Raw genomic sequence first — 24865 nt, forward strand, 5'->3', positions numbered from 1 at the left:
ACACTGTCTTATGGCGGCAAAATACAAACCGTAACACTTTATGAATCATAAAATATTTAATAAGGTATATTGGGGAAGAGGAATATACTGTATATAAAATTTCAGATCACAATATGAAGCGATTTGAGCCCTCTCCAAGCTAGCACTGCTCTCAATGCTGTGTAAGATGTATTGCCACTGATACAAGACCTACTAAAAGCATACAGTTTTACCTAATACAAAAGTGGCTTGTTTCATATGAAATAGTTTTTACACAACTAGAGTGTTTTGAATACCCTCTTTAAGTGCAAAAAACACAAATCACTTTACATTAACAGCAACAATGCATTCATATTGTTCTCAGTCATTAGTAGTCAACTTGCATAAGATACAAGAGCACAATGACGCTCACAAAAATAGACTAAAAGCCTGTTCTTGCAAAAGAAATTAAGAAAAACAGCATAATGGCAGGAAATGCACACGCACAAAAAGATTATGCACACCACAGAATTTGATGTTCTGTAATTAAAAACTGGCTTAAGTGCTGTTTTCTTGTTGTAAAATCAAACTGCATGGACCAGGCAAACTAATAGCCAGGAGGCAGTGTGTAGCTGAACTTCATCTGACGTGCTCTTAAAATTCCCCACAATTTGTTTTCCTCCATCCGAGGTAGTTACAAAAAAACAAACAAGCATCCACTGTTGTGGCCAGTCAGAGCCGAGGCTTGTATTCCCGCCCCCTTATCTGTCCAAAACTACCTTCAGTGTTGAAAGTCAGCTGAGAATGTGAAGTTCTCACTACACAAAAAAGATTGCAAAATGGGAAAGAAGGTTGAGTTAGCTGCTCCACAATGTGACAGTCATGTGAACTGCGCTCAAGCCAGCTGGTCCACTTTTGAATTTTCCTGGTTTCTTCTCTTTGTACAGTCTGTAAGTCATTAAGAGAAGTATACTGAGAACCGAACTCATATCATCGTCCTTTGCTGTAACCAGGGAAGAACTGGTCAAGTAGTGTCTGCAGGATTTTGTTGGGAACCATGGTGTAACCCTTTCCAAGGTCGTGTCGGCAAGCAGGGCAGGTGAAGACTTCAGCTCTAAAGGAGCGCTGCAAACAGCTCTAGGTTACAGAACGATAAGGAATATGTTTAGGACACAACTTAAAATATGGTTCACAAGAAAATGATACATCAGCTAAATGCCAAAAATAGACCTCTAGACTTTCTGCATTTACAGAAAGCCTTTTCCTGAGATTACATAAATTGACATAAACATAACAGGGCTACCAAAATATGCTACATAAATATACCAGTTACATTATGAGGGTGGTACTGTGCTATTTTTCTGCATAAAGGTAGTCCATCATACATTATAAATGGATTCTGTTTACACATTTGCAAAATCAGTAGCACTACTGTATATTGAGCCCTACCCTAATTTGTTGTGCAGCCTGGTTCAGATAGAAGTCGATCACAGTTTTATGCAAGCAAGGAGAGTATCGGAAGTATTCATTTGGAAGTTTTTAAACTAACCATAGTTCTCTGTGACATCATACACAAAAGTGTCTTGTGCAAAGAACAGTCTAAATCACAACCTTCAGTATAACTAAACTAACTTTTACACAAATGCTGTGAATGGCTCTACATTTGTTACAGGCAAAGCTATGCTCTCATGATTTTTAAAAAAGCCTACAAGTACTTTCTAAAACCAGGAGCTATGGCACATAGAATAACATTCCCAGGTGCTCTTTCCTTTGCAGACAAAAATCTTGGCTACTACAAGCAATCAAATACCAGGTGCTCAGTAGCGGTCTTTTTTGCAAATGTGCCCAGTTTAACAATGAAATCTAGGTTAGTGAGTGGGGTCAGGATGTGGAATTGCGTGGTCTTTCCCCCCATAATGTGTGAAAATTCTCCTTTGCTTGTTCTCAGTGTTTGTTGCATTCATCCTTTACCAGCCCTGGTTAAAATGAATCCCAGTCCTCTCCTAAACTCACTTTGGCAGCCCTAATTAACAATGGGGTTTTAACATTACTTTAGGCATACACCTGGATGGGAAGGAGAATTAGTGCAGCAGGAGACAGGCACAGGTTTGGGAGTACATTTCCCTTACACACTGGCTCATTGGAAAGTGTGATCTGGGCCTGTTTACATATGCAATTGTTTTATATTTGTTTTTATTGTACTGTGAAATCACTTTGAGAAGCGAAATAGGAAGCAATTCATAAATGATGTTGGTGGTTTTGTCATCTTCTCATAGAGCTCAAAGATGAGGGAAATGTACCCTGCGTTGGATCAAAAAGGCACTTCTCCTTGTTCCTTCTAGTATTCTACAGCGTAAACTGATTTTGTGAATGTGACCTCTACCAACATTTAAGAGTTGTTTATATGCCCCCCCAAAACCAAGTCAAAATTATGAACATTAGGATAAATATTACAAGGCAAAATTCAGCCAAAGTCACCTTGATTTCAATGGAAGAGATAAGAATGTGCTTAAATCTCTGCCCATGAGGACTTTGAAACAGATCCAGCCTATGTTCGGGAAAAGTAATTGATATCCTTCAACTAATTCGTTCAGTCAAAATGAAAAATAACTCATCTCGTTTTTAGTTGCAATGTAAAATTGTGCCAGTTCAGGGGTGGGCAGACTTCAGGCTTGTGTGGTCTACTTTGTCCTCCTTTCTCCAAGCTACCACTTTTCAGGGCTGCAGCTGATGAACTTGGAAATTCCAGGCAGACATATGCTGAAAAGTGTCTTGTTCTTTAATTATAAGTATCTTAGTCCAGGAATTTGTTTTCTGTATCCCAACCCCCAACATTACTTCAGTAGCCAATATGCAGAAAAAAGTTGCTGCTACTATTAAACGGCCGGGAGTCAGAAGCCACTGATTATCTAATGCTAATTACTCAAGGATCTACCAGTATATCCCAATCTACTTTCTGCTAACCCCTGGTCTTGTACCTCTTTCAAGGAAGGGACAAAGCGAGTTCAAAATGCTGGTGACTTGCTTTCCAACAGAACCAGGACCAATGGTTCCAAGATCAAGAGGAAACATCACTACGGTACTACTTACTTTACAGACATTGTGGAGGCACTCTGTGGTCACCGGTTGGTATACCAGCTCCTGGCAGCAGACACACATAAAAGATTGTTCCAGATTCTTCAAAAAGTTCTATGACAAGATAAGAGAAAAATAAGTTACACAGACAATGAAATTTTAGGCTCCGTGCCATCAAGCAAATTCCTTCATCTTAGTTGTTTAAAATAAATGACCTCTTCATAAAAAGGTCTTATTCTTGTAAAGTAACTCCCATATTCTACAAAGACCAGAATGTTGTGTGGTTAAACTAAGCAAAAACATACCTTCTACTTCAATAAATGTGTTATACATATTGATCCCTCCTTGTCACTGCAAGAAAGGTTAAAATGCAGGATGTGAGTTACTCTAAGAAAACATACTGGTCCTTCCTTAACAGAAGCAAGAACTTCGTCCCACAGCTTCTGGTTCGGTGAATCTTCCTGAATCAACCACTGCTGTTGCTGAGTGAGCTGGAAAGCTTCTCCTTTGCCGCCGTCTCCTTTCCCTCCATCTTCCATCCTCATGACTTTGGCCGTGTTTGTAGGTTCCTCAATTCCTTCTGAAAATAATAATAATAATAATAATAATAATAATAATAATAATAATAATAATAATTTATTTATACCCCGCCCATCTGGCTGGGTTTCCCCAGCCACTCTGGGCGGCTTCCGACCGAATATTAAAAACAGTACAGCATCAAACATTAAAAACTTCCCTAAACAGGGCCGCCTTCAGTTGTCTTCTAAATGTAAAATAGTTGTTTATTGCCTTGACATCTTCTGGGAGATGACCTGGTGTTCCATCTAGTGTTAACTTGCAGTGTGAAATGTTCAGACTGCTGACATGGCCACTCCTAAATGCCTTCTTTCTCTGAACAGAGCTCAACCAGCTCCTTGGCTCACCAATAAACTGATGCCAATGAAGTAGATGGGGGAACAAGAAATGATGCTTGGTCACTAGCCCTTACTCCTTTGAAAACAGAGAGCCTAGTAAGTTAATTCCCCTTCCTCCTGCTACCATACCATCATCAATCAGTCTTTTCTGATTTCCGTTGCTCTGTTCTGTTGGCTCCTGTTTCGTAGGTTGCTTTTTTACTTTATCCTTCTTTTCTTTACTCGCCATAGCTTCCAAATAGCCTTCCGGGTACTGCAAAAGAAGAGCATCAGGTCTGAAAAGTATCTTAAGCAGCATTCACATTAAAACAATGATGTCCAGAATGACATCGTTTTCAAAACCAACCTAACCTAAAATTAGGGCACAGAACATAAGGAGCTGGCACCTGCGCAACTGACTCACAAAAAAGATCTGTCACAAGGGCATAAGCTGGACCTTGCTCTTTGATTCCTACCCTGGGACAAAAAACGGACTGATAGACCTCTGGGATGTAGCTAACTTTTGCTTTTGACTCTCATTAGGGGAATGACAGCTGTTTTGTTGTTGTTGTTTAGTCGTTTAGTCGTGTCCGACTCTTCATGACCCCATGGACCACAGCACGCCAGGCACTCCTGTCTTCCACTGCCTCTCGCAGTTTGGTCAAACTCATGTTGGTAGCTTCGAGAACACTGTCCAACCATCTCATCCTCTGTCATCCCCTTCTCCTTGTGCCCTCAATCTTTCCCAACATCAGGGTCTACTCCAGGGAGTCTTCTCTTCTCATGAGGTGGCCAAAGTATCGGAGCCTCAGCTTCACGATCTGTCCTTCCAGTGAGCACTCAGGGCTGATTTCCTTCAGAATGAATAGGTTTGATCTTCTTGCAGTCCATGGGACTCTCAAGAGTCTCCTCCAGCACTATAATTCAAAAGCATCAATTCTTCGACGATCAGCCTTCTTTATGGTCCAGCTCTCACTTCCATACATCACTTCTGGGAAAACCATAGCTTTAACTATACGGACCTTCGGCGGCAAGGTGATGTCTCTGCTTTTTAAGATGCTGTCTAGGTTTGTCATTGCTTTTCTCTCAAGAACCAGGCGTCCTTTAATTTCATGACTGCTGTCACCATCTGCAGTGATCAAGGAGCCCAAGAAAGTAAAATCTCTCACTGCCTCTATTTCTTCCCCTTCTATTTGCCAGGAGGTGATGGGACCAGTGGCCATGATCTTGGTTTTTTTGATGTTGAGCTTCAGACCATATTTTGTGCTCTCCTCTTTCACCCTCATTAAAAGGTTCTTTAATTCCTCCTCACTTTCTGCCATCAAGGTTGTGTCGTCTGCATATCTGAGGTTGTTGATATTCCGGCAATCTTAATTCCAGTTTGGGATTCATCTAGTCCAGCCTTTCGCATGATGAATTCTGCATATAAGTTAAATAAGCAGGGAGACAATATACAACCTTGTCGTACTCATTTCCCAATTTTGAACCAATCAGTTGTTCCATATCCAGTTCTAACTGTAGAGATTTCTCAGGAGACAGATGAGGTGATCAGGCACTCCCATTTCTTTAAGAACTTGCCATAGTTTGCTGTGGTCGACACAGTCAAAGGCTTTTGCATAGTAAATGAAGCAGAAGTAGACATTTTTCTGGAACTCTCTAGCTTTCTCCATAATCCAGCATGTTTGCTATTTGCTATTTGGTCTCTGGTTCCTCTGCCCCTTCGAAATCCAGCTTGCACTTCTGGGAGTTCTCGGTCCACATACTGCCTAAGCCTGCCTTGTAGAATTTTAAGCATAACCTTGCTAGCGTGTGAAATGAGGGCAATTGTGCGGTAGTTGGAGCATTCTTTGGCAATGCCCCTTTACCATTTCTTAATCCAAATGTGAACAAATGATATGAACAGGGCCACGCACTTGATCACATGCAATATGAAAAAAGGTATGGGCCTATTTCAGGCTTCCAAACCTGTTCAATAAAGATTAGAAGGGGGAAGTATAATTCATCTTGTTTTAACTAGCTGCCTTAACCTCTTCAAAGCTGATCTTAATGAAGCTGGCTACCAGAGATTTTCAGCAGAGTGTGGAGCTTCTCTAACATAGATGTTGGAACAGTTATGGTTCAATAAAACTTTTTAGAACGATGGTAACTTGATGTTCTAACCTGTAAACTCAAGCCCAATTTCTTTGACCTTTCCATTCCTTCTGAAGTCCAGGGGGCAGGTTCAGCATCATCTCTTCTCAGAAGATAGCGCCAAACTAAGAATCCACATTTTCCAATTTCAGGCCAGTATTTCACCACCTAAATGATAAACGTTCCTATCACTGTTATGTTTATCTTCCACAGTCTGAAGGCCGGTCTAATTAAATTCCTCCGTTTCCCCCATTTATTATGAGAAGTTTAATAAATTTCACTGCTATGTATTCATCAGTTTTAACATAAAATGGTGCTTTCTGAAAATGCAAGTTGATGCCTAGATCTGACCCTATTTCTATCATTTCTCATAATCTGCACTATCCTGTACGAGACTTCCTGAGACAGCAATGGAGTTGTAAAGAAAAAACACACCTAATGTAAACAGCTTAACTGCTTTATGTGCTCTGTGGGCTAATAAGAGGACACATTTTTCAGGAAGATTCCGACTCCCTGGAGAGGCTTTTCAGGGAATATAAGGAGGTGCAGAAGTTGAGGCAGGGGGAGGGACAGGAAAGCCAGTTGTGCAACCCAAGATAATTTCCCCTAAAACTCAAAATGCTTTGCTCTTTTTTAATGGAAGGAACGTTAAAGTAGGAAAATACGCACTTTATAAATGCCATCATATCTGTTGCCTTCTTCAGGGGCATATTTGCTGATCCTTCGACCCTTTGAGCTGCGAACCACTCGGACTGGCTTACCAGCTCTCCAGTTTTTAGACTCTGCTCCATTTTTATCATCCAGGGGGGCATCACAATTTAGCGCCAGTGCCCTGAAAATGAAAACAAACAAAAAAACTGAAGATATAATGCTTCCTCAGGTATTAAGAGCACAAGCAAATATCAGCTATTTAAATTCAATTTTCCATGGGAGGCAGAAGATGAAGTGTTTTATTCAACCTGAAGTTAAGAATTATTGATATAATGCCGCCACAACAGGATTCCCCCTGCATGCACCCGGAGGGTTGGGAGTGTGTGCAAAACAGATACAGTGGTACCTCGGGTTACGAACTTAATTTGTTCCGGAGGTCCACTCTTAACCTGAAACAGTTCTTTCAGGGCCGTCTCAAGCCGGTCGGGTGCCCTGGCGCGGAGATCGCTCCGCGCCCCCGCCCCAGTGGGCGGGTGCAGCACGCAGCTCGGCTTTGCCGCGCAGCGCCCTCCTGCCGGCCCGGCGCCCCGCGCCACCGAGACTACCCCTAGAGCTGGGCCTGAGTTCTTTCACTAATGGGGCCTCTTGCCGCTGCTGCCACACAATTTCCGTTCTCATCCTGGGGCAAAGTTCTCAGCCCACGGTACCACTGCTGGGTTAGCAGAGTTTGTAACCCGAAGTACCACTGTATAAGGGACACACCAGGGCGAGGAGGACATTCCATTGCACAAGGAAAAAATCATTTTGCTGATTGAAATGCTTAATGCTACACTGAATATAATCCAAAAGCAGATACAAGTTAACATATACAGACTAAGTTAAATTACCCTCTAAAGCATAAGAAAACAATCCCATGCAAACCGAATACTTTCCCATGTAAATTTCACTATTATTAGTCAATGAAAATATAAAAAATACAGAATCTGCTTGCTCTCAAGTAAATATGCTTAGGATTTGGTTCTGTTTTGTTTTAGTATTTATATGCCACTTTCTCAACAATAAAGCTGAGCTCAAAGTGGCTCACAAATGTAACAAAGTATTTAAAAGTAACATTTAAACCAACAAAACCATATTAAAAAAGCATACAGGCAGTGAGCATTTTGTGCATGCTCAATTGATGCACGGCCATCAATGCATGGGTCCTTTTGGACCTGGAAGAGGGCAAAATGGGGGCAGGACAGAACAGGGTGGCCTTATGAGTGCTCCGTCAATGCACACGAGGACCAGAAACGCAACCCCTGCACCAAATTGGGGGTTGCCTCTATTAGTAAAGAAAAAGAAGCAATTAATGCAATCCAATTAAAAAATTATTTTAAAAATTGGAGGCATCTGTCTGTCTCAAAAAACCATTAATGGAGGGCATTTCTGGGGGTGAAGTCAAACCACTGGAGAATCACAGAATATCTAGATTAGTAATCAAATTTCAGCACATAAACAGGTTCACTGGAGTGTTTTCTCTATTCTGGAGGGAAAAAATTGTATGAATAGTTCATGACAACATTCAGCGCATAGTTACAGGAGAGTCAACTTATTTTCTCCTTTTAATGTAAGAATGTGGCACAGCTTACCTGTTCATGTGTGTCAAAGTTTGATCAAATGAATGTTCTCCAATCCTTTTATTGCCGGACAGATCTCTTCCACCACTCCCAGTGTAAGTAAATTCATCACCTCGATCCTATATGTGGAGATTAATTACTTTTTAAAATGCCAGGACTGCACAAACTCAAATGTACTCGTAGAAAATTAATTGTGTTAACAAAGTTAACGATTGCCTTGCACATAAAAACAGGTCAGCGCTTGATCTGCTGATGCCACAGATTCTTAGGTCATATCTTTATCAGTATATGAGTATGGAAAGTATAAATGTATATTACAACACATAAGAATATTGGTTGCTATAAGCAACTTTTTAGTTTGTTTGTCTGTAAAAGAGGTCAATGAGGTACACAAATGAGGAGATTGTTCTCCATAAAGTGTTTTCCCCAACCCAAAGTTAAGAGCCTGTCAATGATTTTATTGTTCTAAAAAGGATTCTTTAATTATGATACATTATAAGACAGTTTAGCACATTCATCTGTCTTCGCCAGCCTGGCTCTTGCTGGGCTTGATGGGAACTGTAGCGCAATACATCTGGAGGGCATTATGTTGGCAAATGCGGCCTTCTATCATCTCCTCTCCAAAACGGGTATCAACAGATCACAAGGGTCTGTTAGACTTGGCCTGAATGGTGTTGGCAAGTTATTCTGACATACCCTGTTCAATTACAGTCATACCTTGGAAGCCGAACACTCAGACGTTTTTGCTCCCGACGCCGCAAACCCGGAAGTGAGTATTCTGGTTTACGAACGTTCTTTGGAACCTTAAACCGATTGGCTGCAGGAGCTTCCTGCAGCCAATCGGAAGCTGTGTCATTGTTTCCAAACATTTTGGAATAGGAAGAGACTTCCAGAACGGATTCCGTTCGACTTCCGAAGTACAACTGTACACCCTCAATGGTTTGCTACCTTTCCTCGGACATTTTAAGGAATCTGTAACCACATATGGTAATAATATCCCATTGGTGTTTATCTACTGGGGAGGAAGACAATTTTCAGACATTCTTCCCCTGCCCCCATAGCTCTCCAATCTGCTCTCAAGGGTCCCTCAACCCTCCAGATAAGATTTTGGAGAAGGGGGAATTACTGAAAATAGTCTCCTTCGCCATTCCACTGAAGGATGCCTCCTATCAGCGCAAGACCCCCTAATGGATACCACATATAAACTCAGAAAAAATCAAAGCACAAGACAAATGCGTTCAGCCACAGGGATGAATACTGCAGTTTGTAAAGTATTAATGAGCTAAACAAAGTTGCTATCAATTGTTCAGAAAAAAATGTATTTTTCATGTATAAGGAGCATTCCAACATTCTCCTGGTAACAGCATACACTAACAAAATACTAAGGCTTTCTCTCACCACAATACAATAACTGCAAATGAACTGGAACAAACCTACTGCAACAGAATTTCAAATATACTCTATTAACATCAATCTCAAAAATTCTGGAAACTGAAAAGCAAAGCAAGGGAGGAGGGCATATCTTTTCCTTTTCTCTTGAATTGTCAAGAATGCAGGGTGGATAAAAATCAATGATTTAAAAAAATGGATTTATTATTATTATTTAAATTGGATTTTTAAAATAAAATGCTTTGGGGGAGGGGAAATCTTTCTAAAGATAGCTTTCTATTTAAGTTACATTATAGTCCAAAGGCTATTCATCAGGAAATAAAGATTTGTTTTAAGTTTTTCATGTGTGCTAAAACTCAGTCTAAGTTTCTTTTTTAATAAAAAAAATGTTTAACCACATGATTTAACAAACATGGATACATATGCTATAATGTTATTGTTTTAGTTAAATAAATTGTTTAAATTGTTATTAAGGAAATGATTATTTTTCTCCTTCCAATAAAATACAGCAAAAAGTTGTCCAAATATAAACAGTTAATTTATTAAACCTCACAATAATTTCATAATTAATCTGTCTATGTATTTCTAATAGTATAACCAAATCAGCAATTTTTGATAACTATAAAAACTACTCTGAAAATTTATTATTCCAAAAATGAAACCTTCATCTGGTTGTAAATATTAAGATTATACCAGCAAAAATGTGTCTTTCTGTTTAAAAAAATGGTTTAAATCAAGTCTTACTGACTAGTCATTTAAATAGTGATTTAAATCCACCCTGCAAAAATGTCACCATGCAAAACAGACTATAAAAATTATTAAAGAAATGTTGAAAATTGTTGGCTAATACAATTTTAAAATGCATAGTCAGCAGCAAGAAAATAAGTCATGCTGTGAGTGGACCTCCTGACCGTGATGTGGCCCCCCAGTTGGGCTGATTTGCCCTGTGGCACCCTGGAAGCAACACATCCACCCCAAAGCAATTCCTATGTGAATATAAAGTTAGAACAGGGTTTTAAAAAGGTCAGTGGGTGAGCGCATCAGCACCTCACAGGATCAGATCTTTAAGGGGACAGAACTGGAAGGAGAGGCCTGCTGATGACAGGAAAAGTGAGAGACCTGGCAGGAAGGGCACCCCTCCCACAGCCCTTCTCTAGCAAAGATGCAGCCCCCTGGCCGATCTCTCCTTTTCACAGTGTTGTGGCCTCCTTCTTGCTGATGCCTGTCTCTCCTTTCTGCCTGACACTCTACCCCTCAACCTGACCTATAGAGATCAGAGCTCAATCCACTGCAGCCACCTACTCACATCTTATGAACTAAAAAATGATTAATGAATTATGAAGCATACATGGATGATTTATAATGTTTTATAAGCAATCAATAATAGCATTAAGGGCTATTAATTATTATTATGCTACTAGATACATCAATTTAATCCACCTCATAATGGAGATGAAGTGGAACGATAACAGACCACTAGACAAAGGTGAGAAACTTAGCTGAGGAAGGGATTTTTCAAGTGCAATCTTAGGCTTGTCTACTCAGAAGAAAGTCATCTTGAGTTCAAGGGGACTCAGTTCCACCTTTAATATTTGTTGCATATTCATTTGTCTGTGCCACATTCATTCATTCATTCACATATGGTGTGTGTTTGTGGGTGTGTTACAGTATTCACAGCAGACCCAGCGAAATCAAGGAACTTAAGTTACCCCATTTGACTTCATAATTTTTAACAGTCCTATTCTAAGTATGATATGATCGTCAACCATATAGTTTTGGTCTTTTAAGGCTACTTTACTTATCTAAGAGTAAGTCCTACTGAACTCAACAGGATATTTTCTGAGTAGAAATACAAAGAACACTACAAAACCCATTTATCATATTATCGTAAGATAAAGTCTGTAACTTTAACAGATTTCCAAGTACTTACAAATTCTTATAACAGGCCATAGTAAAGTAAGGGGCAAAGAGAGAGGACAGAAATAATATTTAAGACCAATATAGATGCAATGCTAGGATGGCCATGTACTTGTGTTAAAGGGTGGAGATGAAACCACAGAATTGACCAAGCAGACCCTCTTCTCTCACATGCAAATTCCCTTTGATCTCTCTTTCCTTGGTTTAGGATCATAGGTATTGCCTGGCTAATGTTAACCTATATGTGCTTGGAATCTAACTTCAGAACCTACTGTACATAAGGAGAATTCATGAAGTAGGAGAAGAGGATTCCGAGAAAGGGGACTTCAACCCCTTAAACTTAGTTAATAGTGCTGGTTTCACTTTGCCAGTATCAATCCAAGTGAAAAAGATTATCCCACAATTACTCATCTTTAGGTTTCTATCATCTTTTCCTGGGGCACTGCCAAGATCTACTGTTCACTCAACCAATTCAGGTCACTTGTCAGATGCAGAAATGATACAGAACTGCAACTCTGGCACAGAAGTTTCTGGAGCACAAATATGTATTTGGCAAACCTGACATAGGCAGTATAGTGAAAAGGGAGGCTTAAACACTTCTATAATAAAATCTAACTGTAAGAAAAAAATATCAGTGCACAAAAGTGCACATAATTTGAGTGGTAGTTTAGCCCATTGAGCTTCTGAAATACATCACTTGCTAACCCACCATCATCATCACCAAGGAAAGAAAAGCCAACAAACTCAGAAGTCACTGTATGCTAGCAAGCTATGCTTATGCATCTAGCTTTATTAGAATATTAGGACCACATGCCTTGCCCTTCGCAGTTCTTTCCAGTGATGATAATTTATCAGCACAGAGTATGTTCTCATGGGATTTCTTCAACCAAATGCCATTGATATCTTATATATTGCAGCAGTAAAAAGAACTTAATAAGTGTTTGGCAAAGAATACATAATATTATGATGCTACTGAGAAGGTTCATTTCATTTTCTTTACTAATGGCTCTTAAAAACAACTCTTAACACATTGCTTACTGCTTTATCGTTCACCTGAAGCATGCTTCAGAATTCCTCCTGATGGTACAGAGCTGGAGAAGAGGGTGTAAACATTACTCTGATTGTAGAAAACAGCTTATGCCTAAACAAACCATAGCTAGATTCATGAAATCAAAAAGACAAAAATATTGTTTCATCACACAGAACAGCTTGCATCTTAATTTCCCAATATCTGCTTCCAGGGGCTAGACATTGGCCTGGTTGCAGGGAACATTAAACCATAGTTAAAAACAAACTATGGTTTAATGTGAATGGGTCCCCATGGTCTTCCGCCCCTTTGCTATGGTGCGGCAGACAGAATAAGACAGTCTGGCTTGTTGTGTCGTCTGAAGGCAGGCTTGTGGTTTGTCAATGGTAGAAGTGGAGGAACACTGCTAATTCACATAAAATAGTTTGTTTTAAGAAAGACTATGCCACAAATATCTTACTCTTTAGAGCTAAATATTGCTATTCATGTTACTTCAGTGTTGTTTCTCAAGTTTTTAATCTGCAGGCCCCTAAACCTAATTCTCACTGAGGTAGTCAATCTGTGTCTTGTCTGAAACACTGTATGTTTCTCTGTACAAAAAACTATCCACCTGTAGATGGGGTACCATATCAGGCAGAAGTGATTTCTCGGATGTGCTAGTTTTCTACATGCCGGTTTGGGTTTTTGTACAGAGCAACTTTAAATCATGTGAAACCCATCTTGGAGTCTGAAGTGGTATGAACTAGGCACAGGTTATCATCTCGTGTCAGTTTAAGCCTAAAAGGAATACTCTTCTGTGTCAAAGAATATGGGCAGGATGCAGTCAGCTTGCTGAAGCCAAGCAAGTCTGGTTCTGGACAATACCTGAATGGCAGACTGCCTCCGAACCCCACGTACAAGCACCACCTTGATTTCCATCTTGGAAGTAAGGCACAATATAAATGTAATAAAACAATACTGGGGAAAGCCAGGATTGCCACCACAGGAAAAATGTAATTAAAAAAAATGGATATAAATGTCAATAAGCTTCATCTGAAACAGAATACTCCCCACATGCAAGCTTTTTCCTAAGTGCATGTGTCACTGTGTTACCAGATGCTACTGAGACAAAATCACAATTTTCTATGACTGATTTATATAAAAAAATCCTAACATTATGAATAGCTAAACTCTATATAGTAGCACACATTAAATCAAAGTGCATGTTGTTGTGGGAGAGGAGGGTCAACAATTTCAATGGAGTTTGAGTCTAACTATCTGTGCTTGGAATCTGCTAGTGAGATACTAAAATAATTCTAATGCAAAGAGAACCTCATTCTGAAGATTCTAAAGAACAGCACCTGTATTTTTGGCCTGAGCATTATGGAAAGAAACCTGAGCTGAGCCAGTATTTGCAGCTTCGATCTTCACATGTGTAGACTCATGAAGACATTGATGGACATTGCTTCCCAGAAAATTCTGAGGTTTTACTATTAGGAGGAGACCCTCTGGAAAACTAAACAAACCTGCTGGACCTGGACCTGAGTGAGGATAGTACAGCTGAAATGGGACCTAGTTGTGGGCAGCCTAAGGAATGTACCACCCACCTTGGGTCTGCCCATAAAAAAGCAAATCTAGAGTGAGAGACTAGGGTTGACTGTTTCCAGGATCTCTTCTTATTGTTAGAAGTTTGTGAATGAGCTGTGTTTCTTTGCACCCTGGGTGAGAACCCAGAGGCTGCGAGGGAAAGTGTATCCAAAGGAAAATAAACTGACATTGAGATAGATTAGTAACTATGCATTAATGTAATAAATTTTATATGTATGTAGCTGTGTATTTTGGTAATATTTTGTTTTAAATTGTCTGTTGTTGCTTTGGTTTCTTGTACTCTGCTTAAGTAATTTTTTTAATAGATTAAGCAATTAAAAATCAGATCAAAACCAAAAAATACACAAATAATTTAAACACATAATTAATGGTGGAGTTTGGATATGCATTCTGTAAGTTGTTTATGGCTGCATAAATGCTAGTCGGTAAACAGTGGAAGAAATGGAATGTGACCGTTTACCATCCAGATAAACACTGCAAAGAACTGAATAATGAAAGATAGTAATGAACTCTACCAGCACACCAGGTCTGGAACAACAATGTACATGAAGGACTACACACATGAAACAGATTATTTAATGGAGGTGCTGTTTGTATAGTGGAAAAAATGGCCAGCTGGAAGAATGGTTAACAGCTAGTGAAGGACGTAAACTGCACTTTAAAAAAGAAATGATGCGAGGAAATGATGATGATCTTATGTTCGGAACCAGAGCAGGAAACCTTATTTTAAGAAATTGTATTAAATTTAATTAATTTGGTTTGATTTGTAATAATTTGGAAAATTAATAAAAAAATAATTGGGGGAAAAAACTTTCATTTCTGATGAGGCACAAAAAATATGTAGCTTTTAGAAGTAAAACCCTCTATTTTGAAAACATGTTTATTTTTTCAATTTACACCCCACTCTTTGTTGCAAGACGCAATGGCAGATTGTATCTAACATATGGTGCTCAATTACTGTGTTTCCCCTATTTTAAGACACCGTCTTATATTTATTTTACTCAAGAAAATAAGCCTATGGCTTATTTTCGGGGGGTGTGTGTCTTATTTTTTTATTACCGTAAATACGGTACCGTATGGTTCTGGGTGCCTACCTCCTCCTGCGTTGCTGCTGCTGAGCACCCTGAGCCATCCGGAGGGGTGCGCTCTAAGAACGGGTCGAGAAAAGTGTTTGGGTGAGTCGAGCAGGACGCCTTTCGTTGTGGAGAGAGGGGAGAGGGGGGTGTCTGCGAAGAAACCCCACCCCTTAAAAAGCTGAGGAAGAGGTCCTCAGCAAACAGCCAAAGCAGCACAAAAGGGGGCTTTATCTGCTGCTCTAACAGAAGCCGAATTTCAACTACCATACGTTTTGTGGCAAAAAGGAAAGCAGAAAACCCAGCGCTAAAAAGGCTGCGCCCTCAACCGCAAGACGCCTCAGAACCCGGAAAGAGTGGCCCCAAGTTTCTCAATAGTTAAACTGACGCCGAAAACAGCTACCCCAAAGGAGAAATAGTGAAAGAGAAGAGTATCTGGGGGACAGCTGATTTTATGTAAATGTTTTACAGTTACAAGGAATTCAGATTTGTGTCGATTTATGAAAGCTGTGCTGAGAAACCTTGCGACGTGTACGGGAGGAGCAAAGGGGAACACAGAGAAAGAAAACCTCCTTTTGCTCTTTCATTATAGACACTAACAGATAATAAAGAGTGGTAAAAAGAGTGAAACGGGAGAGCACCAAGGAAGGACAAGAGGGACTGAGGAGGGGGGAGGAGTATTCGGAGGAGAGAAAACGCGGCGTGGGAGAGGGAGGAAGGCGAAGGAACGCAGAGAGAGCCTGGGAAGGAGAAGAGCAAGAGGGAAGAGGAGGTGGAAAGACGAGCGGAAAACAGAGAGCGAAAGTGTGTAGGAGAGCAAGACAGAAGGGAAACAAAGGGAAAGACAGGAGGCTGAGGAACAACAAAAGGGAAGAGAAAGGAAAATGGTGACGAGTTGCTGAGTAAGAGGCACAAACAAGGACCGGAGGCAGCCTGCCGGGTTGGCGCCTAGCAGTGCCGCGCGGAGCGCCCGAGCCTCCAGAAGCCAGCATCAGCAACGCTCCCGTATGCTCAGGGCGCTCCGCGCGGCATTGCTGGGCACCAACCTGGCAAGCCTCCTGCCACGGCTGGGTCCTGCTGGCTGGGGCACTCGCGGTCTCGCTCCGTGCAGCATGGTACGGCGCTGCGGCAGCAGTAGCCAGTTCCAGGCGCCAACCTGGCAGGCCTCTTCTTCCTGCCACGGCCGGCGTGCTGGGTCCTGCTCGCTGGCTGGGGTGCTTGGTGGTCTCGCTCCGCACAGCACAGAAGTATGGCTTATTTTCGGGGTATGTCTTATATTTTGCAAATGCTTAAAAACCCTGCTACAGCTTATTTTATGACTACGTCTTAAAATAGGGGAAACACAGTATCAAGTGAATTTGCACTATACAGATCATTATGACTACTTTAAAGAAAACTGAACAAAACAGCTGTTTTTCAGCTGCTACCAGAAGCTATACCAGGCATCCCCAAACTTCGGCCCTCCAGATGTTTTGGACTACAATTCCCATCTTCCCCGACCACTGGTCCTGTTAGCTAGGGATCATGGGAGTTGTAGGCCAAAACATCTGGAGGGCCGCAGTTTGGGGATGCCTGTGCTATACACTGTTGGCATCAGCCTAAGTAACCCACATATTTATTTTCCATTTGGAACCACCAGCATGGCCTCTCCAGCAGATCGTCATGGGCAGAGGCATTTCCGTACATAAACAAGTCCCAAACTGCTTAGGGCTTTGTAGGTAAAAAATGATACACTTAATCTGACTTGCTGGCAAATAGCCTTGAAATATTTGATACAAGTATAGACACGCTCCTGCACAGAAACCTGTAGGGGAGAAGGTGGGGTGAATTTAAAGGGAAATAAAGGAATGAAGCAAGTCATTTGAGCACATAATTCCTACATAACTGTTGCCAATGACTGCTTCGAGCCCTTCTTCTGTCCCCCAATAAGTTAGGGGTGAGGGAGAGAGAAGGATTTGGGTGTTTCCCCTTTCATCTCCCCACCCAACCAATTAGGTTTCCAGTATGCTCAGAAACTGGGTCTCTACTAACATACAGTGGTACCTCTAGGTACGTACCTGATCCGTTCCGGGGTGCCATTCGCACCCCCAAAAGTACATATCTAGAGTGGCGCTTCCGCGCACGTGCAAAGTGCCAATAGAGCGCTTCTGCACAAACGTGAAGCACGTGAAGCATGCGCGCACAGCAGAACCCAGAAAAGTAAACACTTCCAGGTCCGCCGCATACTTAACCTGAAAGTAGCATCCTGAAGCATATGTAACTAGAGGTATGACTGTATATATAAATGATAGACAAGTAGGTACATTAGGGTGATGACTTTTTCATTTTTTTTCTCAAAAATTATTTCCTGTAGCACAAATGGATGAACTTTTGCCTATTAATGACTAAAATGAGGCATATTCTACTGAAATATTAAAAAAAGGTCACGCACAAACCGTTTTTGATTTTTTTGTATGCCGTTTTACCATTTCATAAAATTGTATTAACAATTCTATATATATTTCGTATCAAATTTGGACACAACACCACTTTCCACAATGGGGAGTGTTCTTAGCAACATAGGGTATACAAATGTCACACCTGCGCAAGGTAAAAGCCCCTTTTTGGGACCTCAAAACTCAGCCAGCAGACCCTGCCGGGCATGCTGGGAAAAGAACCTACAGGAGAGGTAGCAAAACATCATCCTCTAGCAGCGTCTATACTGTTACTGCAACTACAAAAAGCTTCCTTGTGTGTTTGATGACCCTATGTAATGTTGTATATATGTGACTCTAAAGCTTGGGTTCAATTTTGTATCTGCTTACAGTGACTTCAAAAATGGTCAAAAAACTGATAAATAATAAAATTTAAATCATTTTGTGCGTGAGGGTTTTTTTAATCAAATCTCTTTGAAAGTAAGATTTTATCTAATCTTTAATGAAAGCTCATACAGGGAAATGAGGTTGTAAAAAAGTCATCACCCTAAGGTACATACACAACCAGAAATGCACCTATTTTAAAATGTTTGTTGCAATATTACAAGTGCCATTAAATATTGTCAAGTTTTCTCTAGCTATTGTATTTAATAAAGCAATTAAATCAACTCTCAGTGCACATAAACAAATCTGGATATAAAACTTACTACTTCATCTTCAAATCCTCCAGCCAGAACAAGGGAATAAGCTCCATCGTTACTCCGTCCATGAATTCCACCAACATGAGGCCTATGAACACCTGCTTCACTCACCTTGGTGATAAAACAAGTAAAAGTAATTTGAAACAAGTTCTTACAGTGATTGAACAATGTAGTTTGCATTCATCTTTTTCTTTGAACTGCAGCTTTCCATAACAGATAAGCCACTTTTGTAAATAGTTTCAAAATTCTTAGGTTGAAATTTGGAAACTGCCTCCAATACAGTGTGAACCACCACTGGCTTATAGCAGACTCTTTAGATAATGGCTGATGGCATCACAAACTGTTTTAAGAATTGGAAATATGATTGGGATGAAGTTGTATTATTTGCTTACTAGTGCAAATGACACAAGGAAAGGAGAAAGCTTCAGGCTACAAATGTAAGAACATGTGTATCTACAACATGAAAAGACAAAAGGTAGACTGAGACCTACTGGTAGGTTTTTGGGTGCTTTCTAGAAAGAGTCCGACTCTCAATTATTTAACAATGGTAATGACCAGCATTTTCCCACCTCTTACAGTGTTATTCTTAACATCTTTCTTTAGAAGTAACCTGTTCCTTGGCTCCAGTTGGTGGTCCTCAGGTATTTGTTAAAAGAACAAAATAGACTGCACAAGCCTGATCTGCCCATCCCTGATTTATTTAATACCTGAACTCTAAACTTCCAGGTTGCTCCAACAGGAACTCCAGGTATGGGTCCATAGTGGTTAGAAGGAACAATAGTGCATTCCTTAGTACGACCAACACAAGCCATACCCTACAAACACAAGAGACAAGAAAGTGATGTATCCCAGTCTATATCTCTATTGTATCTCTATTGCAATTGAAATTGTTTTTACATACAGAACGGTTTTTAAGTGTTTTTATTATAAAACTACTTCACTATATTTTACAGGAAGCAATTTAAAAAATTGAACCAAATAAATAAATAAGCAATTTAGCAAAGTGATTGTGGAGCTTTCTGATGAGATGCCCATTTTAGCCATGTTCAACCCCAGCCTATCACTTGACTCAAAAAGGGCAGTGGTGCACATACATTATTCTGGTGTGAACAAAACCTACTTCACAAGGGAATAGACAATCCTTCAGGTAACACATTTCCAACTCATATTGGGCGATTTACAGGTCAACTGAATTTTGTCCCAATACAGACTTAAAGAAAAAGGTGGCTTGAAAAACTGACATTTTCTGTTGTTTTCCCTGTTGCTTCAGATGTATTTTGAAGACTTACATTTTTGCACACTTTCCCAGAACCATAAGATTGAATCCTGTTTTGCATGTTGAAGTTCTCTGAATTTTTCTTTTATTGGCTTTTATGTGTTTTTATACTGCTGATTTCTTGGTTTTAGGTTATATTGTTGTTGTTGTTGTTTCTTAATGATATACTGCTTTTTAGACTGCATACTGTTTTAAAGATTTCAGAATTATAAATTATTTTAAATAAAGAAATGCAACTGTTTCTAAATACCTTGCCCCAATCTCGCTGGCTGTCTGTGTAGGCAGATGGCATCTTTGCCTTCTTTTTACTCTGCTTGAGCTTTTCCCCAGCTTTTACAACTTCATTAGAATCATTTTTACAGGAAGGACAGTACCTAAAAACAATGGAATGGTTTAAAATTAACACCACTGCTTGAAAAATAAACCAAAGGTATTTGGTTTTTTTTTAATAACCAGCATATTAAAATGATGAGTGGACTAAAAAAAAACACATCTTCATCATTGCCCCTTGTTTACTTGCTACTCCTTGCTACTTGCTACGCGGGTGGCGCTGTAGGTTAAACCACAGAGCCTAGGGCTTGTCGATCAGAAGGTCGGCGTTTCGAATCCCCATGACAGGGTGAGCTCCCGTTGCTCGGTCCCTGCTCCTGCCAACCTAGCAGTTCGAAAGCGTGTCAAAGTGCAAGTAGATAAATAGGGACCGCTACAGCGGGAAGGTAAATGGCATTTCCGTGTGCTGCTCTGGTTCGCCAGAAGCGGCTTTGTCATGCTGGCCACATGACCTGGAAGCTGTACGCCGGCTCCCTCGGCCAATAACGCGAGATGAGCGCCGCAACCCCAGAGTCGGTCACGACTGGACCTAATGGTCAGGGGTCCCTTTACTCCTTTGTTTTAATGCTGCTGCCTTTTTTAGTAATTGCAGTAAGTATGGATACAGGCTGCAATTATTCAAAAATCAGTATAGAAATAACCACAATTGTATACTCCCCAATATTTTGTCATTCCAAGGCCAAGTCACTCTCACAAGAGGTTCCTGAGCTCACTACTCTGAAGCACAGCACAAGTCAGGGACAACCTACAGTACACTCCTATAAAACTGAAATTCTATTATTCATACAATCCCACATACTGAACATTTATAAATGAAAACGAGTTGCATTATTTACCAGTCTTCATCTTCTGGTATCTTGCTTAAAGGTGGGTTCAGGCAGTATAAATGGTAGGCCATATTGCACTCATCACAAAGAAGTTGCATGTGGGCATCCTGTTTCCCCCCACACAAATAACAAGAGCAAAATCGGCATTCTTTATCAGGGTCCGCTCTGCAATGCTTGCATTCTGGACCACTCTTTCCTGGGGGGAAAATGGCACAAAACAAACTTTCCTTTCAGTGAGAGGCCTTAAAAATATATTCCACAGAAAACTGATTAGAACAACAAGCTATACTTATGATCAATTGAGTGGTGACTATAGATAGCAGTTGGAGACTGAGTTATGAACAAGTTAAACAAGAGCAACAATGCAGGAAGTGTTGAACTTATTATGGTAGATGCATCCTCAGACAGGTAAAAGTGGTGAAGCCATTAGCCTGAGAAGCCTCTAGGTCTGGACAGCTGGGTGGTCAGGTTTGATTGCCCTTCAGAAAACCAACCTGATAAGGGTTTGAGCTCTGCCAGAAGACATATAAGCATGATTGTCTACAAAGTGGAGAGTACAGAAGAACTTGAGGCACCACATTGGTATGAAGTAAGATTTCACCAGATTGACAGTGTCCCAAAGTGTTGTGGAGGCAAAAAATAAATGCAACTTGGGTTGGCTAATTGTGATTGTCTACTCACCATATCCCCATATGACATCTATGTATGGGAAGACAGAAATCCTCCACTGACAAAACTGTGCAATAATGACAGCCATACATTCTATGAATTCTCTGGAGACTGTGGCTAGCTCAAATGGGGCGGCTCTGAAGCAGATTAAGAAATGGTGATACTTGGGCTTGGTAATTAGGTGAAAGTAAACTTAAGTTACTCCTATGCATTCATTTCAATGGCTCTGTTCCAAACAGAACCAACACTGAATGCAAGCCTTGGTCTTCAATTGTTTTAAAGGACTCTAGAATATTTATTTGATTATGCAGGTAGCGCTGTGGTCTAAACCACAGAACCTAGGGCTTGCCGATCAGAAGGTTGGCGGTTCGAATCCCCATGACGGGGTGAGCTCCCGTTGCTCGGTCCCTGCTTCTGCCAACCTAGCAGTTCGAGAGCACCTCAAAGTGCAAGTAGATAAATAGGTACTGCTCTGGCGGGAAGGTAAACGGCATTTCCGTGTGCTGCTCTGGTTCGCCAGAAGCGGCTTTGTCATGCTGGCCACATGACCCGGAAGCTGCACGCCGGCTTCCTCGGCCAGTAAAGCGAGATGAGCACCACAACCCCAGAGTCATTTGCTACTGAACATAATGGCCAGTGGTCCCTTTGCCTTTACTATAAATAAAGAACTTTTGCACTTTCAAAATCAAAGTTTCAGCTCAAGAACTACTTGCAAAACAGCAATTTTATTTGCTATTTGTATCCCTTTTAACTATGGATGTAGATTCAGCATAGAGAGGCTCCAGTAAAAGGGAACTGTCTAACAGTTGAGTCGTTAGTAAAGGAAGTTGGCTGATTAGTCAAGGGTTGAATCATACTCCTGAATTGAATAAAAGCTATTTCCTCTCAATTTGATATCAAGGTTAGCTAGGTGTGGGCATCCATCCAATAATTAATTGAGACAGGTGTTTTTGTCAAATAAATAAATATAATAATAACAGCAGCAGCAGCAGCAGCAACAACAACACAGATAACCACAACATAAATCTATTTCCATTAACAGACACAGTCTGCATACCTACTCACATAACGATTCTGGAAACAAAGTGTTATTACCTCCATTATTTGAAAAAGCTCTTTGACAACTTTTATAAGTGACCATTTTGAAAATACTGTATAAAGAACAGAAAATTGTATAAATAATAGAATATGCCTACTTTTGAACTCTCCATCTGCAAATGTCAGCGGATATGCTCCTGGCTTTTCAATCTTGTATATTTCCTCTATAAAAAGGAGTTTGCAATCATTTATGGCATCTTCTGGACCACTGAAAATTAAAGCATAAAAGTTTTGAGCTCAGTTTCTCCAATTCCAATTATAGAATTGGCCAATTGAAAACAGATAACTGCAACTTCAAACCACCCATGTCAGTTGAAATTTTAAATACACTCTGAGTTTTATTATCATTTATCATTATCTTCTATTTAGCACTATTTTCATTTGAATCACCCTTTATTAAATGCTATTAGAGCCTTGACTTTATAGAGAAAAACACCAGAAAAAAAAAACTCTCACTGAAGACTATTGGAAGAACCTGAGAAGACTAAGCCAGGCATCCCCAAACTTTGGCCCTCCAGATGTTTTGGACTACAATTCCCATCTTCCCCGACTACTGGTCCTGTTAGCTAGGGATCGTGGGAGTTGTAGGCCAAAACATCTGGAGGGCCACAGTTTGGGGATGCCTGGACTAAGCTCTTCTTTATTATACTGAGGGTTATGTTCCGGGGATTGCGCCGAAAGCTGAAATTGCATGTAGTCAAAACACATTGGGTTCAATGGGAAGTGAAATCGCCAAAGTCTTTTCCCCTAGATGCCCACCCCCTTTTTATTTTTAATTGCCAAGCTGAATGCACACAAGTTAAATGTGCCTAAGTTGTGGGCTTGTTATATTCAAAAAGATGTTCAGCTTGTCTATTACTGCAAGAATGGAAAGAGAGTGCTTAAAGACTACTGCTTTTCAGTGTTGTCTGTTTTTGTGCTAGTTCTCACTCCTCCTTCTGGTAATAGGGCAGACTCCTTGATTTTCAGTTTACTGGTACAGTATTTGTTTAAGTTTCCCCTGCCACCATTGTGAGGATGGAAAATCTGCCAAAATGTTTCATACCACAGGCTTATTGAGCACTGCTGCAATAAGCAGAATGGGAGGGGAAGAAAAACCAAAGAAGCAATGATTTGCCTTGGCTCTGGAAACAGTCTTGTTACAGGGGGAAAGAACTGTTCAATCGTCAAGGAGAAAAGGAGGAGGGGCATCTACGCTGGCAGCCATCCACACTGAACAGAACACTGCCGTGTTTCAAAATCCAGCAAATTCTTGTGCGATGGGGCAGTTTCTCTTTCTTGGCTGCAATTTTGTCTTGCTCATTTCAGAAGCCAAGCCTGCTTTACGCTTCGGGAAGGCAGACATACTAAACAAAAAGAAAATGGCTTACATTTGAGAGGGAAATGGACAAGAGTGAAAAAGTCCTTCTGCGCACTTTCTTTGTATCCTTGTAGAGCAAGGCTGACAATTTGAAAGCGCAACCCAGCAGACATTTTACTTGTGGTTAACTATGCTTGAAGCACAGAAAACGTCTAATACAACCGCCCTTTATTTCTTACATCTTTGTATTTCCTTCTCATTTTTGAAAAAAATAAAAATCTGAAATAAACTTTATTCCACACACAGATGTTCTCAAAATTAAACTACCGAATCGAAGAAGAGGTGGTAAGTACCATTAAACCTATCAAATAAAGATGACAAGTATTCTAAACAGCAGTCAGAAATAATAAAAATACTGAATCTAAGACAGTCAAGATAATTATGAGTTTTTAATCCTCTGGCAGGAGATCCATATTTAGACCAATTCTCACTACAAGAAACTAATTAATTTGGCAGTTGCCATAGTTACTGTGAAAGAGCCTTGTCAAGGTCAGTAAGAAAACATCAGAGGCCAGAAGGTTGAAGATTTAAGGGCAGAAAGTTGAAATACAGGGTATGTAAGATCAGTCCCTCTTCTCTCAGAATTATGACAGATATGAAAATAATTTTAGTTATATTTAACTTTACAGTAAAAGGTAACACGTTAAGTAAAATAGACTATCTTCACACTAAAATTATGTAGGTGGGTGCTGGTATTTGGCAAAATATGATTGAATAATAGGAGCAGTCTAACATTCTAGTTATTTTATCCCTATTGTTCCTGATTTTTTTCCTTATTTACTAAATATTCATTATCACAGTTCTTTGATTTAACACAGAATTAACTAGAAATGGACCAAAAGCACTTAAGTGCCAATTCTGACTTCAAGCGTAC

At 40.2% G+C, this 24865-nt stretch overlaps 1 protein-coding gene across 1 annotated transcript in view; it reads right to left on the minus strand.

The window, feature by feature from the left end:
• Window positions 1–37: 37 nt before the first annotated feature.
• Window positions 38–24865, minus strand: part of UHRF2 (ubiquitin like with PHD and ring finger domains 2) — a 50565-nt gene continuing 25737 nt past the window's right edge. Inside the window, exons 5-16 of the mRNA XM_035097375.3 lie at window positions 22730–22839; window positions 20874–21060; window positions 19958–20081; window positions 19139–19246; window positions 18438–18542; window positions 8336–8442; window positions 6726–6888; window positions 6087–6224; window positions 4077–4200; window positions 3435–3613; window positions 3049–3147; window positions 38–1095 (exon numbers count right to left, since the gene is read on the minus strand). Of these exons, the coding sequence (XP_034953266.1) occupies window positions 949–1095; window positions 3049–3147; window positions 3435–3613; window positions 4077–4200; window positions 6087–6224; window positions 6726–6888; window positions 8336–8442; window positions 18438–18542; window positions 19139–19246; window positions 19958–20081; window positions 20874–21060; window positions 22730–22839 (1591 nt within the window). The 3' untranslated portion in view covers window positions 38–948. The remainder of the gene's footprint in view (window positions 1096–3048; window positions 3148–3434; window positions 3614–4076; window positions 4201–6086; window positions 6225–6725; window positions 6889–8335; window positions 8443–18437; window positions 18543–19138; window positions 19247–19957; window positions 20082–20873; window positions 21061–22729; window positions 22840–24865) is intronic.

The sequence above is a fragment of the Zootoca vivipara genome, chromosome 15 (assembly GCF_965207765.1).
Source record: "Zootoca vivipara chromosome 15, rZooViv2.hap1.1, whole genome shotgun sequence".
Lineage (NCBI taxonomy): Eukaryota > Metazoa > Chordata > Lepidosauria > Squamata > Lacertidae > Zootoca > Zootoca vivipara.